This window comes from Notolepis coatsorum (assembly GCF_963971535.1).
Source record: "Notolepis coatsorum genome assembly, chromosome: 11".
Classification (NCBI taxonomy): Eukaryota; Metazoa; Chordata; class Actinopteri; order Aulopiformes; family Paralepididae; genus Notolepis; species Notolepis coatsorum.
Window position 1 is genome coordinate 25,469,537 of NC_140175.1, and position 20,204 is coordinate 25,489,740.

Sequence of the window (20,204 nt, forward strand, 5' to 3'; positions counted from 1 at the left end):
CCTGCACACCTGACCACTGCTAAAGCTGGGGTATGGAGTTATTAAAAAAACTAAAAAACAAAAGCCAGAACATAAACTGAGCACTTGGTTAAAGATCATACCAATGTCAACAACACTGAGCATGTGTATTTATATTTACCATATAATCCATATCTGTCTGAATATACGTGCATATAATCCTTATATATACACCTGTCCTGCATATAAACCATATAACTCTGTATGGTACCATGTACAATAATGCTGTATATACCATATATATTTATTCTTACCATATATCAATCAATCAATCAATCAATCAATCAATCAATCAATCAATCAATCAGATTTATTTATATAGCACATTTAACATGACACGTGTCAACCAAAGTGCTGTACAGAGGGTAGATACATAGATATATATTGACAACAATCACACTCCGTTTTATGGGCGGGCACACAGGAAAACGGGGCATGAGTCAGTGAACGGGAAAGGCTAGTAGGTAGAAGTGGGTTTTGAGCCTAGATTTGAAGGCATCTATCGAGGGGGCAAGCCTAATGGAGGTGGGGATGCTGTTCCACAGTTCAGGGGCTGCGACAGCAAAGGCACGGCCCCCCCTGAGCTTGAGGTTAGACCTCCGGACTGTCAGGAGCCTCTGATCGGCTGACCTGAGGGACCTGGTGTTGGAATAGGGGGATAGGAGGTCTGAGATGTAGGAGGGGGGATGACCATTAAGGGCTTTAAAAACAAATAGGAGAACCTTAAAATCTATCCTGTAGCGTACTGGAAGCCAATGAAGGGAGGCAAGGACAGGGGTGATGTGGTCTCTCTTGCGGGTTCCGGTCAACAGTCTGGCAGCGGCGTTTTGTACCAGTTGTAAGCGCGACAGGGAAGACTGGTTAATGTATATATAGAGGGAGTTGCAGTTAGTCTAATCTAGATGAAATGAAAGCGTGGATGACTCTCTGAAGGTCTGCAGGGGAGAGAAGGGCTTTGAGTTTGGCAATGGTGCGTAGTTGGAAAAAACATGCCTTTACCACTTTCACTTGTCTGTCGAATTTAAATTGTGGATCAAAAATGACACCTAGGTTCTTGACATAAGGCTTGACCAGGGAGGACAGGTTGCCAAGACTGTTGGACCGTAAGGGTGGTGACATCGTCTGGGGGACTATTTAGGATTATTTCGCATTTGTTTTGATTTAGTTGTAGAATGTTTTGTGCCATCCAACATTTAACGTCATCCAGGCAGGACAATGAGACTGTTAAGTAGAGACTGGTTGTTAGGTTTCAGGGAAACGTAAAGCTGTGTGTCGTCAGCATAACAGTGAAAAGAGATGTTGTGCTTCTGAATGATTGGACCAAGGGGTAGCATGTAAAGAGGGAACAGGATCGGGCCAAGGATGGACCCTTGCGGGACCCCACAGGAGAGGGAGGTTGAGGGGGAGGAGCAGTTGGCGATGTTGACAGCAAAGCTTCTATTTGTGAGATAGGAGGAGAACCATGCTAGTGCAGTGCCACTGACACCAACCCCAGTGTCGAAAGCTGCGCTGAGGTCAAGCAGCATTAAAACAGAGCAGTCATGGTTGTCAGCGGCGAGGAGTAGGTCATTTGACACTTTAAGGAGGGCTGATTCTGTGCTATGGCCAGTCCTGAACCCTGACTGAAATGTCTCCAGGATGCTGTTCTGGTGCAGGTAGGGAGACAATTGGCACAGAACAACCTTTTACGAGTATTTTTGACAGAAAAGGAAGCTTGGAAATGGGCCTGTAATTACTGTGCTGGGTGGGGTCAAGGTTTGGTTTTTTCAATAGGGGCAGGACTACTGCATGTTTAAAGCAGGATGGAACAGTACCAGTTGCCAGGGAGCTGTTAATAATGGAGAGGATGCTGGGACCGGTTGTGTGAAAAACCTGTTTCAGGAGAGCAGTGGGAACAGTGTCAAGGGGGCAGGTCGCAGGTTTCATAGAGGAAACTATCTCTGAGGGTGGGTAGACTGATGGGCTGAAAGCAGGTCAGTGTGAATGAGCAGACCAGAGGGACAGCTAAGCTATATATATCTATATATCAGCCCATCAGTCTATATCAGCTATATATATATTATATATCCACATCGTACATACATTACATACATGTAATCCTTTTTACATATCTGTATACTATATATATACATATCCCATACCTACTGTTACTAGTTACGCTGCTGGCCAGTATAACTACTACCATAGTGTCTTTAGAATAGAATAGAATAGACTTTTAATTGTCATTGCACACAAGTATACAACGAAATTTCAGGGGAGCTCCCACAGACCGTAGTACAATATACATACATGTAACACATAACACTATACATATAACAGAATATTTTAAATAATAAAGGTCTTTATACCTGTATCACTATCACTGTATATTAATACTACAACTCTGTACATACATCTGATTAGCACTACACTCAGTAGTACTCATTTATATATTTTATACCCAGTTTAATCACCTGTACATTGAATATTGCACTTTACTGTTACACTTGCACTCAGGTTGGATGCCAAATTTCATTGTACAGTACTGTACTTGTGTTTTATGATGACAATACATTTTGAATTTTAATCTAATGTGCGCTACTCTGTCTTTGTCACTCTGCTCCAGTGTCTATGTGTGTTCTGCTGGTACACGCATGGTGTCCGACCACCACTCACAGTTTGTTTGTCTGAAGCAGAGTGGTGGTTAAGTGCACTTGTTATTGGGGTGGAGGGGGGGGGGGTTAGGGGTGGATAATGAGCAGCTGGTCAGACAATACCTGATGTTTTCCAGTACACATTAAACCGGTTGAACCACAAACGCTGCCTGACCTTTGACCCTTTGCACTGTTCCATCTTCCTATTCTATAAATAACTAATGGGACAACGCTTTGCATAGCAGCCTATTGTTTCTTTAACAAAAAATATCTCAATAAGACCAACAGTATACAGTATATAATATACAGTATACATTTTGCATAGTCATTTAGCTGACCATTTTATCCAAAGCGATCTTACAAATTGTGTACAACAAGTCTGCAGGAGGGCATTGTGGTAGAATGTAGCCGAAGCCGAATAACTTACTCAGTCAGAAGAGATCCGGTTAATACAGTTTATTAACTCAGTCAAAGTATCAATACAAAATAGTCAGATTATGGCTGGATGACTCAACGAGGTGACCAGCTACTAGGACACCCGGAATGAGAGAACCCACTGAATGAGGAACATCTTTATACACAAAACTGAGAGGGGTGGGGGCCATAGGTATAAGGGTGTCATGACATTTTGGGGAAAGGTGGGGGAGGGTTTATTGTGGTTAAGAATGAGGGAGATCAAAGAGAGGTGCGGGTAGTTTTTTCTACCACAGCTTCATAAATGAAGGATACAAGGATGAATTAAAAACATCTTCATCTGCCCTGTACAGATTGATTGATTGATTGAAAACTTTATTAAAAATTGCAGAATGGGTACAATACAGTATGGCTCAATTACACACAATTGTTAAGGGGATGCAGACCAGAGAAAGTCTTTCGTCTTGTTTACATCAGGGGGTCCCCCATTTTCAATTCATCATAACATTTATGACATACACGACAACATACAGATATACAGTACTGTTACATCCAGACATTTATGACATACAAGATATACAAATATACAGTACTGTTTATTTACAGACAGAGTTTCTAAAAGAGAATATATACATTTGAGGGGGAAGAAACTGTACATTGGAGGGGGTTGGGGGGGGGGGGGGGGGGGGTTGGACATTTACTGGGGCCAGTTTCGTATTGCAGCCTCCCGTAGGTGCTCTTTGAAAGCGGTTTTGAAGGTGGGTAGGGATTCACATTCTTTTACGGCTGTGGGTAGGGCGGTCCACCTACATTGTTGTGGCATAATTGCAAAACGTGTTTAGTCCCTTGTTTGGGCCGAATCTGGGTTGTACATGATTAATGGAACTCCCTCTGGTGGTGTGGTCGTGGTATTCACTGACCTTTTGGGAAGGTTTTCAGTATTACAGTTGTGATAGTGTTGTTGTTGTTGGGGGGTGACAGTGGCTCAGGAGGTAGAGTTCCTCCAGGCAGCGTGTCGAAGTGTCCTTGAGCAAGACGCTTAGGCCTAAAAGAACAAATGGTTTGTTTCCGGTTGCCGACCGACCCTGCCGATTTAGGTGCGACCCAATTTATTTTATGAGTTTAAAAAAATTTACTTTATTTTTTTTACAATAAAGTTTCATAAAAATCGTAGTCAAACCTTTAGTATTATGGATATTAAACATGCTGGCAGAGTACATGCATCCATGTTGTTGTGAACATTTTAATTAAATAAAGAAATTCCCTATCCATAGTCACCGTGGGAAAGAATAAAATAAAAAATAAAATAAAATAAATTCCCTACCTACCCATGGCCTTAACTGACAACCAACAGAAAACAAACACTATTTTCTTTTATGCCTTAACCCCTAACTGCTCCTGATGAGCAGGTTGGCTCCTTGCATGGTCGCCTCCTCTGTCTGTGTGTGGATAATGTGAGTGAATGGGTGAATTGAATGTGAGGCATAAGTTGTAAATAAATGAAGTCTATATCCACCATGTGTTGTTGTTGTCAACAGCGACTGTATATTCCGAACAGTGAGATGAATAAAAGCCCTTCTGTGTCGTCTCTCCATCAGGGACCAGTTTGGTTACACTGACCAGTCCAACACTGACCTGTACAGGTCCAGCCGCTCCTGGGACAAGCTGCGTTGGACCAGAGAGGCCCAGCAGCACCTCTACCTGCGGAGGCTCTCCACGCGCAGCACCTCTGCCCTCACCATGGTACGTGAAGAACCACATGAACAATAAGGAAGATGGATGTAAAAATAACGACACGTGTCAATCTAGAGTGACGGAAAAGTCCAAGTGGTTTGTGCTGGTGCTGGTCACACTGAAGAAAGATCTGATCTGAATCACATATGATGAACACTCACGCAAGTTTAGTATGTGTACAGATTAGGGATGCTCGATATTGGTTTTTATTACCGATACCGATATACCGATATTGTCCAACTCTTAATTTCCGATACCGATATCAACCGAATCCGATATCAACCGATACCGATATATGCAGGGTCCCCCCCCCCCCCCCCCCCCCCCCCAAAACGGAATAATTTCAGGTAATTAACATTACATATCTCTTGTTGTGGAATTAACATTATGCATACTTTTGACAATAAATAAAATCAGAATTTGTTCTTACTTGCTTGCCTGGGTAAATAAAGGTTATAGAAATGTAAAAAGAAAAATATATATATAAGATTTTAATGCCAATATCGGCCGATAATATCGGACATCCCTAGTACAGATGGAGTGAAAGTGTCTCTGTTCAGAGCATATTGTACACCACTTTATACTGCACACTTGTGGTCAAGCTACAAAAAAGCAAGTTTGCGCAGACTTCAAGTAGCCTATAATGATGCCATGAGAATATTACTTAAAAAACCTATATGGTGTGTAGTGCAAGTGAAATGTCCGTGGCTGCACGACGTGTCAATACCTTTCCAAGCTGTTTTAAGAAATCTCATGTATGAATTTATCTTTCGGCGCTAAATGACTCTGAAAATTAGATCATTTTGGTTTTAACGGACATTAGGTTTGGCACAGCTGTCTATTTGTGGGACATTGATGTGTATTTTTTAAGTGATGTTATTTTTGCTTGTCGTGTGTAATTTTATATATAGGTTGTGTATGTTTTTATTTTTTATCTGGACCATGAGTCCGTATTAAAGTTTGAATTGAAAATGTAATATGAGCAAAACAAATGTGATCCGGGCCACTTTTTGGCCCGCAGTGTGAACGTAGCCTTTAGTGTGTGTGAGGCAGAGCACAGGAGGCCGCTGGGGAACGTCTCCCTTGGTTTCCAAAGACACTTCATTGCTTTTCATGTTTGCCTCTATATCCTATGTGTCACACAGGCCTTGTCCTCTCTGCTTTATTTGAATACTGCTGCACACCACTGACCTACTGTACCGCGCCCCCCCCCCCCCCCCCTCCCTCCCTCCCACGGCCACTATGTTTAAACAAAAAGATAGGCCTCGTCACCGCCGGGGCCCCATTGTTTGGACGACTTGGTCAGTGGTCACACTTTGTTTTGTTTGCAGTCCAGTGAGGCTATACTTTGCATTAGATCAGCTTCCACTGTGTTGTCCTGAAACGACCGGGATATAATGTCGCTCAGAGTTTTTACAGTACATATGGTTTGCTTATCTCCTCTACGTTTGCTGTTGATAAAGTAACTGATATGGACCTTGGCTTGATTTGGGTCGTGTTGTACACACACACACACACACACACACACACACACACACACACACACACACACACACACACACACACACTCACACTCTCTCACACTCTCTCACACACACACACACACACACACACACACACACACACACACACACACACACACACACACACACACACACACACACACACACACACACACACACACAATCACACACAGTCACACACACACACACACACACACACAGAGAGAAAGAGAGAGATTTCTATACTAACTCAGATAAATAACTGCACATCCTTTTTACAACACTGTTTCCAGACTTCTGCTGTATGTATCGACTGGTGGCATCTTTTGCCTTTCGGAACTTTGAGTCAGTCTGGTCACAATGGGCTCCTTCCTTCAAATCAATACGAATTTGGAACGGTCCATCTCATCATCTGAGACGCTCATCGTGCATCATGTGTTTCTAAAGATAACGCGATTGTCGTCTCTTTTTATACGCTGTACAAATTAATTACTTTTTATTTAACTCTCGTTTATTCAATAGTCGCCTGCTTGGGATGATATTATATGTCCGAATGATTACAATGATGGGGGACCAGTCGCACCCCTGCTTTTGAATTGGTACATTCTAAGCCCAAGCGACTCGGCGCTAAGTTTTCCCAGCGGTACATCTTGAGTTTTTTTTTTGAGGATGAGCGATGATGAAATATAACGCGATCTGAAGTGGATAGAGTATTCGAGTCATATAGCGTTAGACTTATGCGTGTTTGGCATCATTTATAGTTTTATTTGTAATTGTGTAAATCGTATTAATTTGCGTGTAAATCTATTTCGGAAAGTGCATGAAGATGCCCGTGAACGGAGGGGGGCTGTTCGCTCTGAGCAGATATGCGACTCAATACTTTCATGTAAGTAAACTTTAAAAATATTCCAAAGGTTCAAAATCAATATCCTAAGTTATTGATCTTCTTGTAGTTTGGTTCGTAAGTGTTTCTCTGAGGGGTAAACGGATCTACGGGATGTATTCGTGCAGCTTCATCATCACGAGTTGCTCAAGAATTCCTGCCTGTTGCACCTGCTGTTACAATGTAACAACAACAACAACCCAGGAATGTGTCGAGTAACAAACCCGTTATACCCGCTATTTGGTAACGGTTGCGATTATTCATAGTCCCTTCCTATCTGATCTCGTATTTTGTTTCATCGATCTGTGAAGTACAATAAACGCAGTTTCTTATCAATCGCATTTTTTGGCCGATAGCCAACGCAACATTTTTTCCCCATGTGCCTGAATCTCCTCCTACCATGGTTTAAATGGAGTCCTCTGCTTTTTGTATATAGGACCAACCGCCCACTTATATGCGGTAAACACATAGTTCATTATCGGCTTATTTCTATTTATTTATTTTTTAACGCTCGTTCTATTGGAAGACTGCTCATTATGTGCACCTCGTTGTAATTCGTCATGTCTGCCAGTAGAGGGCAGAGTACTACAATTTGTATGTCGGAATGGATGCGCCTTCTGTCCTAATGTGAATGAATGATGAATGAAAACTTTATTTAACAGATTGCAGAATGGGTACAATACAGTACGGCTCAATACACACAATTGTTAAGGGTATGCAGACCAGAGAAAGACGTTTGTCTTGTTTACATCAGGGTCCCCCATTTTCAATATAGTGACATTTATGACATACACATGCTGTCGGGACAAAACCTCATAACTCCATTTTTTAAATATATATTTTTTTATATAAATCAACTCCGTAGATCATCCTCCATATGTGTGTGTGGGTTTTACAAAGTTTAAACAATGGGAAAGCATTAAACCGATCATCTGTCTAAACCTCCTAACTCTATTCACCCTCAAATCTGTGTTAGTTTTTTTCATCTGCTGAAAAGTTGGGTTTTTGGAGTTATGAGGTTTTGTCCCGACAGCAGACATCATGACATTTATGGCATAGGGACACATACATGACATACAGGTATATAGTACTGTTATATTTGTGACATATATGATATGCAAATATACAGTACTGTTACCCATAGATCCTGACAGAGTATATACATATGATGGGGAGGAGACTGTACATTAGGTGGGGTGGGGGGGTTTGGACATTTACGGTGGCCAGTTTCGAATTGCAGCCTCCCGTAGGTGCTCTTTTAGAGCGGTTTTGAATGTGGGTAGGGATTCACATTCCTTTACAGCTTTGGGTAGGGCGTTCCACATTGATGTGGCAAAGTTGCAAAACGTGTTTAGTCCCTGGGTTTAACATGATTTGTTGAGCTTCCTCTGGTGTTGTGGTTGTGGTATTTACTGACCTTTGGGAAGTATTTTGACATGTACATGGGTACCTTAGTCGTGTAGTGTATCTTGTATACCAGGCCCATTGCAAGTTGCTGTACTCTAGTCTGTCGTCTACTCTAAGCCATCCTAGGTAGTCAAAGTGGCCAGGGGTGAGGTGGGTTCTAGGAGTAAGGTCAAGTAGTAGTCTGACCAGTTTGTTTTGTGATGTTTGTAATCTTGTTTTTAGCGCCTTTGAGGTGCTTTGGTACCATGAGGTGCAAGCATAGTCGTAGTACCCTTGAATGAGTGCTCCTGCCAGAGTCTTCACGGTATTCTTGTTAAATGTTATTTTACCTACTTTGAAAACGATTGGAAGTTTAAGGGGACTGTGTTAAGTTGTTTTTGTATATTATAATAATACATTTAGATACTTTTAAACGGACTGTCTTATGTTTTCTGGGGTTCTCAAATGTTATCATACTGCCCCCAGTAAATAGGTGTCGTCCATTAGGGTATAAACCCTCATCTGAGAGGATTTGGTCTGACTCCATCTGAGATAGATTTGATGTGGCACAGATTGGCATAGGCCTGCTGTCTTAGACCTACTCCTATCCAAGCTCTGGGAGGGTCATCAAAGAGAAGCCGCCTATTCTCAGTCCTTGCCCCACAATAGTGGAATGAACTACCCACCCCAGTTAGGACAGCAAAATCCTGTCCAATCTTTCGCCGTCGACTAAAGACGCACTTCTTCAACCATTATCTGAAAAAAAAAAAAAAAAACTAACTAATCTTACTGTCATGCACATGTCCTAATAAACTAACCTACACTGTAACATGCAACACTTTGATGAATATTGTTACTCAGCTGATAGAGTTGTATCCTTCCTGATGACCTGTCGTACAGAACTTGTAAGTCGCTTTGGATAAAAGCGTCAGCTAAATGACTAAATGTAAATGTAAATGTAGAACAGATAGAACAGTGTGGAAAGTAATGCACATAATGAAATGATCCAGAAATGGAATAGTTTCTTCTGGACCCCCCAGCCCCAGCCCCAGGGACCCTGAAGCTCTGCTCTAGATTGCTGCTGTTTTACATGATGACCTACTTACATGCAGTATGTACATAAATGTGTCCCTGCTTTGGGACAAAGTTACAACTCCAGACTAAACGAGTCCAAATGTCACTGGTTTGAATGTGGCAGAGTGACTGTTCATGCTGGTTCCTCCTTGTCTTATGCTGCTGTTTTTGTTCTGGCAGAGTGTGCAAGGTTTTGAGATATATATATATATATTTTTTTTTAAATGTATTTTATTTGGGAGTACCAACAAGTATATTTCACATCATTTCAATTCACATCAGTTCCCATTTTACAATTATTTTACACAAAAACAAACAAACAAACAAACAAACAAACAAACAAACAAACAAACAAACAAACAGAAAAAAGAAAATATATATATATACCACTTCCACTTTCAAGCCTGTACCGTAAGTCAAAGATTCTTTAGGTTGCATTCATCACCATCGTGAACGTAAATGCTTAAGGCTGCATAAGAAACCCACAACAATCATCAAACTAGTTTATCAGGTAAAATTACAAGTCCTCCAACATGGTTCAGGACAGGACCCCGGGAGGTTTTGATATTTTAACCACCGTGTTCCTCTCCAAACCAAGTCGTTCTCATAAGTGGACCTGCTGTTAGGGTAGTTGTTGCATAACAGACAACATTCAGAAGGACTTAGCCAGGAGCTGGCCGATATGTACAAAATATCATATGACAATATTTAGCTTTGTTTTGACAGTATACCGTACCGGTATTTGATGGTACAAATTACAATGTTAATAAATGACACACACACACACATATATATAAATACCGTATATGGTATATATATTTTTTTATGTACTTCCAGTTAGGGCTGGGCGATATGACGATATTATATAAATATCGGGTACAGTTCATTAACGATACACTTTTTCAACGTATCGTGGATATCGTGATGTTTTGCCCAAGAGGATTGTGTCGCGTCAATCTGTCCACACGTTACTCGTTCATATCTCAGCCTGTGCTGAGATATGCCCATTCCGCGGTCTGTTAATAAAGTTTTCAATCAGACAGATGTATGGAAAGGCTTTTATTATAACATTCGTTGTAGTAAAATCATTATGCCTCATTTAGTCATCCTGTGAAGCACTGGTCTCCTACTCGACGGCCGCGGGGAGCTAACGTTAGTAGCTTTGTTGATGTTCAGCACACGGGACATTCAGGAAGTAAAAAACTAATAACGCTTGCCGATTGGTGCTAAGAACAGCAGGGCGGGTGCAAGCGGTGTGACGTCATTGGCAGACTCGACTGTCAATCAAAATGATTATGTTTCCGTCAGAATGAATGAATGAAAACTGTATTAAAAGGTTGCAGAATGGGTACAATACAGTACAGGAGGATGAAGACCAGAAAAAGACTTTCGGCTTTTTTACATAAGGGTCCTCCATTTTCAATTCATCAAAACATTTAGAGACATACATATATACAGTAGTTTCATAAAAATGCTAAAATGCTATTTATTGATTGATTGATTTAAAACTTTAACATATTGCAGAATGGGTACAGTACAGCTCAATACATACAATTGTTAAGGGGATGCAGACCAGAGAAAGACTTTAGTCTTGTTTACATCAGGGTCCCCCATTTTCAATTCATCATATTTCATATCTAAATCATATAATATCTCATATGCAATATATAATCTAATAATCTAAATCTAATATAAAAATGCTAAATGCATGGGTATTTTATTTTGTCTTTAATGTTAGCTTGCAAACTCAAATACTGTCTTGGTAAGCCTCATAATGAATTGTTTGGGGTAAAAAAGAAAAACATTGTGATGTGTATCGTGTATCGCCGAAAGGTCAGAAAATATCGTGATATCATATTTAGGCCATATCGCCCAGCCCTACTTCCAGTATCATGGGGCTAATTACAATTGTCATGGTGCCATTTCATTCAAAAATATCTCTCATTGATCATTAGATTAGATTGGATTAAAATGTATAGTCATTATACAGTACAGCAAAAATATGTTTGGCATCCAACCAGAGTGCAAATGTAACAGTAAAAGTGTGGATAGATATATATACACGCTAAGAATAAATACTGTATATATAAAGTATATACAGCATTATTGTACAGAGTTATATGGGTTATATCAACCATTATCAAAAAAAATTAAAAATCTAACCCTAACTAACCTTACTGTCATGCACTTGTCCTAATAAACGAACCTACACTGTAGCACACAACACTTTGATGAAGATTGTTACTCAGCTGATAGAGTTGTGCCCTTCCTGATGACTTGTCGTACAGAACTTGTAAGTCGCTTTGGATAAAAGCGTCAGCTAAATGACTAAATGTAAAATGTAAATGTATATGCAGGTGTATAAGTAGATATACAGAATGATTATATGCAGGTATATTCAGACATATATGGATATATATATATATATATATGCGGTAAATATACATATATAAATGTATATACGGTATATACAGCACTCTGTAATAGTGCCGTGCCGTGGTCTCTCATTGATCATTATTTGATGGAAATAATAATGGGATCCTATGTTGCAGTCAGGGGGTGTATAGAAATGATACATCTCATCTTTATTTCTTCTTACTGTCCTTGTTCCAGCTGCTGTTTCAGAATTGTTCTTAGTTGAACGCTTATGTGTACAAAACCAATTCAGAACATTGGCCCCGCCCACCTACACCTGTTTGTTTATTGAGAGTCAGCGGTACATGTTGTTGTTTATTTATTGAGCTGTCTATCATCGCCTGCACTAAAGCCCTGGCATCAAGGCATCCGCAATATCTCTTAAAACACCATCCTTATTGCCTTCCTGATCCTGGCGCCTGAGGAGGAGAAGAACAACTATATGTTCAATAAACCAATCTGGCTTAGATTTACTGTTTACATCTAATGTTACTGAAATAGAGAATCCCAAAGGAATTACACTTGACATCAGTCTGTGATGTACAGTAGCATAGCATCCTGTGTTGGTTACCTGGTGTGTGTGTGCCTGTCTGTCTATCTCTGTGTGTGTGTGCCTGTGTCTGTGTCTGTCTGTAAGTCTGTGTCTATCTATCTGTGTGTCTTCTGAAACTAGTCATTTTCTGTTGGTGGCTGACAGCAGGTACATTCACAAAACGACCAGAATCCTCAACCCACCTTTTGACCTCGCCCCTAATCTGGTCAAACAGTTTGGCCGACCAAAACCAAAAGTTATACAACTCTTTACAAATGGTGGTCACTAGCTGCCACACACACTACGTGACAAGTATTTTGTCATTTGGATATTAACATACAAGAAAATTAAAATGTTATAAAATGCATTTTGGTACATAGATATATACAGCACACAGCCTGACATCTTTTCAGGTCACGGGGCATTTTTAGAATAATCTTTTGCGGTGTGTCGTGTCCTGTCCTCATCATGTGCTCATCGTCTTGTACTTAATCCCAAAGGTCTGTTCTCCTGTTTCTCATCTCTTTTCGCACAGTGTTTTGTTCTGCCACGACGTGTCCTCAGTCACCTCCGTGTCCTTAGCACTGATACTGGGATCAGATATCTGTCAGATACCTGCGGCTAAATGTGGGTATATCATATCAGATAATTTCCCCAATACTAAAATCCAATACCAAGTAGAGCTTGACCGATACTGGATTTTTAGGGCCGATATTGGTATTAATAAAGTAAAAAAATATATATACTGCATGGTTTGGGCCTAATTCTGCATTTCTGTAACTAGCGTAAATGAGCCTGGCTGTAAAGAGGAGTCTTTCTGAATAGAATCTGGTTCTATTGAGGCCATCTTCACTCGGATATCATTTTGTTTTTGTATCTACTTTTTCTCCCATTTTTCTATTTTTCTCCCATCCCAATTTCGTATTGTCCAATTCTACCCTCCCCTGTCTCGAACGGTGTTAGACCATGCCTCCCACAGGCCGGCTGCAATGTGGACGAAGCCTTGCATCACGTGTCCCCTCCGGTACACGAGGAGGCAGCCGTCGCATCTTTTCACCTGCACAGCGCGATCTCTCAGCGGCGAGGGTCTGCGTGGGAGGGTCACGCCGCCCCCGTTGCTTCCTGATTCTGCTGCGCAGGCGCACCAACCGACCTGTAGGAGTCGCTGTCCACAACATCCGATCCCCACCCACCAGTTTCCCACCCCTAACACTGCCAATTGCGTTAGTATGAACGACCAGCCAAGCTGGTAGCAATGCCGAGAGCTGGGCTCGAACCCAGCATCTCCTGCGTTAGTGGCGAGCGCCTTGCCCACTGCGCCACTTCGCCGCCTAATTAACTCGGATATCCTGAGGTGAGAAGTCATGGGACCCCTTTGTAAATGGCCATGCCGTGGCATTTTCCTCCCTTATCCCTTATCTTAAATTTGAAGCAAAGTCTACCTCAAGATGTCTAGTTTCACATGTTACCTGTATATTTGTACTAGCTTAACATACAAATATTCATTCTTTAAATTTTTATTTAGTTTTGAAAAGATTATATTGATTGAAATGTTGGCGGTCAGCCAATAATAATAATAATTAATTTAATTTATATAGCGCTTCTCAATAACCCGAAGTCGCTGACAATTAGTCGGGAGCAAAAGTAAAAACAAAGAAACAAAAGCAAAGAAACAAAAACAAAGAAACAACAAAGAAACAAAACAAAAGGAACATGAGACCATGGGGGGAACAGAGCTCTAATAACAAGAACCACCTGTAACATGCTAGAAAACACCTTTATTTACTGCATTTGAACACATACAAGCAATGTCAAGCATGTTAGATCTCTCTAATGGAGAGCAATGTATGAAGGCTGATACTGGAAGTGTAGTGCTCCAAATCGGTATCTGCAGTAAAGTGGTGGTATGGGTGCATCCTTAGTAGGGATGGCCGATATTATCGGCGTACCGATATTGGCATTAAAATGTGATATCGGAAATTATCTATCTGTTTAAAAAAAAAATATATATATATATATATATATATATATTTTTTTTTTTACATTTATTGAAACTTTATTTACCCAGGCAAGCAAGTAAGAACAAATTCTGATTTTATTTATTGTCAAAAGTATGCATAATGTTGTGTTAATTCCACAACAAGAGATATGTAATGTTAATTACATATCTTAATTAAATACTACTCATCACATTTAAAGCCCTCAACAACCTTGCCCCTCCCTACCTGTCCGACCTCCTCCACTGTCACACGCCCACCCGTCGCCTTAGGTCTGCAGATGCCAACCTCCTAACACCTCCCACGACCAAGCTCCGGACCTGGGGCGACAGGGCCTTTGCTGCTGCTGCCCCCTCCCTCTGGAATGCCCTCCCAGCCATATCCGTGATGCAAACACCCTGACATCTTTTAAATCAGCCCTCAAAACTCACCTTTTCAATCTTGCTTTTGACCTCTAATTCTGTCGGTTTTATTTTATTTTATTTTGTCATGTATTATTTTGTTCTGTTTTGTTCTGTTTTTTGTTTTGCTATAGTTTGTCTCTCCTGCCCATGTAAAGCGTCTTTGAGCACCTGGAAAAGCGCTATATAAAATAGATGTATTATTATTATTATTATTATTATTATTATTATTATTATTATTATTATTATTATTATTATTATTATTATTATTATTATTATTTAATTACCTGAAATTATTCAGTTTTTTGGGGGGGGGGGAACCCTGCATATATCGGTATCTGTTGATATCGGTATCGGAAATGAAGAGTTGGACAATATCGGTATATCAGTATCGGTAAAAAAGCCAATATCGAACATCCCTAATCCTTAGTGATATCCCTATGCCCTATGCCAGGGGTGGCCAACCAGTCAGAGACTAAGAGCCACAAAAATGACTGTGGTACCACAAAGAGCCACACCATATATACCAGCGTTTCTCAACCTTTTTTTTCAGTCACGGCACCCTTCATGTGTTTATAGGTCTCACCCTCTGGCCTCTGAAGTTGCTAATGTATTTTTTATTTGGGTGCCGTATTATTTTATTTGGGTTAAAAGTACCGTGTGAGACCCAAGGTTGCAAAATTACAAAATCACTTTTAGCCATTTAAAAAAAAAATTTATTTAAAAAAAATTAAGCACATGTATAGTCAATTGGTCCTGTTGTTCAGCCTCACAATGCTATTTGATAGTAAATGTGTTTATATGTCCCACCCTCTGACCTCTGAAGTTGCTAATGTCTTTTTAATTTGGGCCTCACAGGGTTAACCTCTTAAGCCCGAGATATACAGTAAAAGTGTATATTTTCAGCATTACGTTTGTTTACCAATTATTTTAACTGTTATTAGTGAAATATAAGATTATAGAAATCTCAGGACATTGAGTCGGAAACCGGCGCATATTGACAGGAGGAAGTGGCACATCCAAAAGTGAGTGTAGTCTTTTGAAGGAAGAGACTCAGGGCTTTCGAATTTCGAAAAACTACCCTACCCAGCTCACACCAGCCCCTGTCAATCATCTGACTTCTGGATTTCCTTTTTTATTTCTCTTATTTTTTGGGATTATCTCCCACAAACCTGAACGTTATTGCCATAAAACAGAACGCAGTTAGTTTCTCTACCTTTCTGTGAATGTCTTGCAAAAAACGGTGTTGCAATACGATAAAAAATGGTGGAGAAATTTACATTATAAAAAAGATGGCAGAATTCAGTACTGTATCTACAAAACCTTCTGTTTAATCATCTTCCCTTTATTCATTTGCTTAGCTTTTTCAGGTCTGGTAAATTTTAGCATGGTGTTATTCACAGTCAAAGATATATATATTTTTTAAATAGAATTGATATTCTCCTTTGGTTCATTACAATTTACTCAAGCCTAGTAACAGACACACTATTTCTGACACTGGTCCATATATGTCCCTAGATTCAGATACCAAGAACATGCAAATGGACCATTTAATTTTTTTTAAATGTTTATTCTACGTCCTTATGGAATGAGCGACATAAAAAAAAAAAAAGCCCTACGCCCGTGTAGAAACTCATGCTAGAACTTGCTCAGGAAGCAGCACCACCACACAGGCAATATGAAGACAAATTATTGTGCTTCAGAGATATTGCCCAGGCTTCAGTGCCTTGCATCGTGCCCTACGTAGTGCCCTCTCTAGGTCCCTACTAGCTTTTTAGGGGTCAGCAGGCTAGTACCAGGCCATCATCCCTCATCTGTTTACCACCACAGCTCCCCAACCTGCGTTATTATCCATGTCCTGCTGGCCAGAGTCACGGCCCGTCTCCAGCCTGGGCCCAGGATGTCACTCCTGTAGCGATGCACCCATACCAACATTTTGGGCTGATACCACCGATGACCAATATTAATATTTCTGTCATGGCCGATAACTAGGGGTGTAATTCAATGCATCATGAAATCTCTTCATTTGACCACGATTCGATTCATTTTCGATTAATTTCTATCAGTTAATTCCCCAAAAAAATGTGAATACACAAATGTGGCTGGGGGAACTGATTCACTCAGCATGAATGGACTATAGGTCAATAAAAAAATATATATATTTTTTTTTGAATTTCGATTATAATGGATTCTAACATTTTCCAATCGATGCAGTTGAATCGTCACATTAGAATCGATGCATTTCGATTAATCGATGCATCCTTACACCCCTACCGATATTACCGATGTTGATATGATCTGTATAAGTTCAAAAAAATATATATATGATACTCGAATTTTGTACATGCTGAAACAATGTTAGCCCACAATCCTGTGACACATGCAAGTAACGTTACCAAAACAAACTGTGTGGCCAAAGAATTATTAAAAAAAACACACACACGGCAGCTAATTGTCCACATCGGTGCAGTTTTGCTCACCGGACCGATGCGATCATTAAAAAAAAGCACTATATATAGCCGATATACACCTGCCCAATCTTGCTCATCGGACCGATACCAATATATGAAAAAATGATTGGCCGATATCGATATCACTTTCATTTATCTTATCCCCATTACGCCGGCTGGCGCATAGGGCAGCATACCGATACTGATATGGTCACTGATATATCGTTCATCCCTACTTTCCTGTTCTGTCAAAATCACTTTCCTGTTCCCTCAAAACTCAATACCAATAACAAAAAACTAAAACTTTCAATCCTAACCTGTCCTGTGAATAACCCACCCACACTCTCGCGTGCACTTTGTGTTTGTTCATGATTGTATGTGTTTGTGTGTGTGTGTGTGTGTGCATAATCTCTAAAAACCATCTATTGTAGGCCGTGTACAGTATGTTGTATACAAGTACACATCAGATTTGTTTTTATACACAAAACTCGATGTGTAATTATATAGAAATGTGCCTGCGCTTTATTATTATTATTATTGTGTATATCTCCCAAACGTAATTCCCCACACAGGACAATTTAATCATCAACGTGTGTATGCGCCTGTGCAGGAGTGTGTGTGTGTGTGTGTGTGTGTGTGTGTGTGTGTGTTTACACACACTGTCTACGGTGGGATTTGCGCTGAATGTAGGCCAGCAGAATCCCTCTTACATGAAAGACGGGCAGGCGGACAGATGCAGGCAGAGAGTTGCTATAGTGGTCCTGCTGCTGTGGTAGTAATGGAGGCTCTGCAGCATCTCCCTCTGGCAGAAGAGCACTGGTGGTGGTAAGAAAAGAGACCCTCGGTAGGACAGAGACGGTAGGAGGAGGAGGCCGAGGATGAAGACGGTACTCAGCCTCCACAGGAAATGGGCCCACGCCGCCAAAGCCGTCCGCGTCCTCCAGGGACTGGTGAGTTAACGTGTGTGGCTCCACCGGTGGCTCGGATCTGACCCGAGGTGTTAATGGCTCCACAAAAGGGGCTCAGTCGCGGCAAACTAGGACAAACAAGTGTTTAATTTATGGGTCAAGATGGGTTTAGAATGTTTTGGAATCCCCACACGGCACAAGAGTTGGCCGGGTGTTTGGTTGAGTTTTTACAGAAGTTTTGCGTGTGTTTTGTTTGTGATTGTTTGGCTGGTTGTTTTGTCTCTGTGTCTGGTGACTGAGGCATGGATCTTTTTAAAAAGCTTTGTTCTACGTGTGTGTGAGATATGGAGCCTAGTCGTGAGTGACCTTCTGCTCAGTCGTGTGTGTGTGTGTGTGTGTGGAGGTATCGTCTGTTCACTTGTTTCACAACAGTTTTAATGTTGGACAGAGTTGATCTTTCAGGTGCGTTTGTTTGGTCAGCTGGTGCCCATTTGACATTTGACATGGTTCCTCGTCCATATTGACTTAGAAGCGGAAGTTGTGAATCAAAACATTTTCTTAAAACAATGGCGAAGCGGACAGTGTTTATGTTTTCATAGCGTCGTCATCCCTGGAAGGGGAACTTGCTTAAAGCGGCGCACCGCCCCAAATGGACGATGTTGTTTCCACAGGTCAAGAAAAGCTCAATCAATATTTGTGAACATGGGCTACTCTCTCATGAAGCCAGAAACCAGAGAAGTAAGACTCAACACTTGTGATGTCATCATCAGGTATGAACACTAGAGCTGATCCATAGACGATGAAGGTTTATTTGAGTTTTTCTATTTAGACTTGATGATGACATCACAAATGAGACCGTTTTAGCACTCTAGTTTTTTTGGATTTGCATGAGAGTTGTTAATGTTAACTCATATCTTTGGACTGGACCGTCCACATGTAATAATACATGTGAATTCCGTAAAATGTCTGTAGGTCTCCTTTTAATAAGGTTGTGTAATAATGACATCATTAATCTCTGAAATCTAACCAGCCATTTTAATTTCCTCTCTCAACAGAACCCTGCCATGGAGGAGACTGTTTGGGAGCTGTACACTGTTACCCTGCACAGGGTGAGTCCCTTTACTATAGACTGTACACTGTTACCCTGCACAGGGTGAGTCCCTTTACTATAGACTTAACTGTTACCCTGCACAGGGTGAGTCCCTTTACTATAGACTGTACACTGTTACCCTGCACAGGGTGAGTCCCTTTACTATAGACTGTACACTGTTACCCTGCACAGGGTGAGTCCCTTTACTATAGACTTAACTGTTACCCTGCACAGGGTGAGTCCCTTTACTATAGACTGTACACTGTTACCCTGCACAGGGTGAGTCCCTTTACTATAGACTGTACACTGTTACCCTGCACAGGGTGAGTCCCTTTACTATAGACTTAACTGTTACCCTGCACAGGGTGAGTCCCTTTACTATAGACTTAACTGTTACCCTGCATGGGGTGAGTTTCTAGTCTTGGGTTAGTCCAGCTTTTCTATAGACTTGGACTAGCCCAGCTTTGCTGTAGACTTGGGTTAGTCCCGCTTTACTCTAGACTTGGGCTAGCCCAGTTTTGCTGTAGACTTGGATGAGTCCTGCTTTACTTAGTAGACTTGGGCTAGCCCAGCTTTGCTGTAGACTTGGATGAGTCCCGCTTTACTCTAGACTTGGGCCAGCCCAGCTTTGATGTAGACTTGGATGAGTCCAGCTTTACTCTAGACTTGGACTAGCCCAGCTTTGCTGTAGACTTGGGTTAGTCTAGCTGTAACAGAAGAAGCTTGCTTGTGCTTATCTGGGCTGCAGATAATCTCATACAATATCC

The 20,204-nt window shown here is 40.9% G+C and overlaps 1 protein-coding gene across 3 annotated transcripts in view; it reads left to right on the top strand.

Moving 5' to 3' along the window:
• tjp2a (tight junction protein 2a (zona occludens 2)) overlaps positions 1–20,204 on the top strand; it is a 67,613-nt gene that overhangs the window by 14,315 nt on the left and 33,094 nt on the right. For 2 of the 3 annotated variants that reach the window (XM_084325191.1, XM_084325192.1), the window contains exons 2-3: positions 4,664–4,808; positions 19,403–19,456. In XM_084325191.1, coding sequence (XP_084181317.1) covers positions 4,806–4,808; positions 19,403–19,456 — 57 coding nt within the window. In that variant the 5' untranslated portion in view covers positions 4,664–4,805. Of the gene's footprint in view, positions 1–4,663; positions 4,809–19,052; positions 19,118–19,402; positions 19,457–20,204 lie in introns of those variants that run through there. The other variant, XM_084325193.1, reaches the window with a different exon arrangement.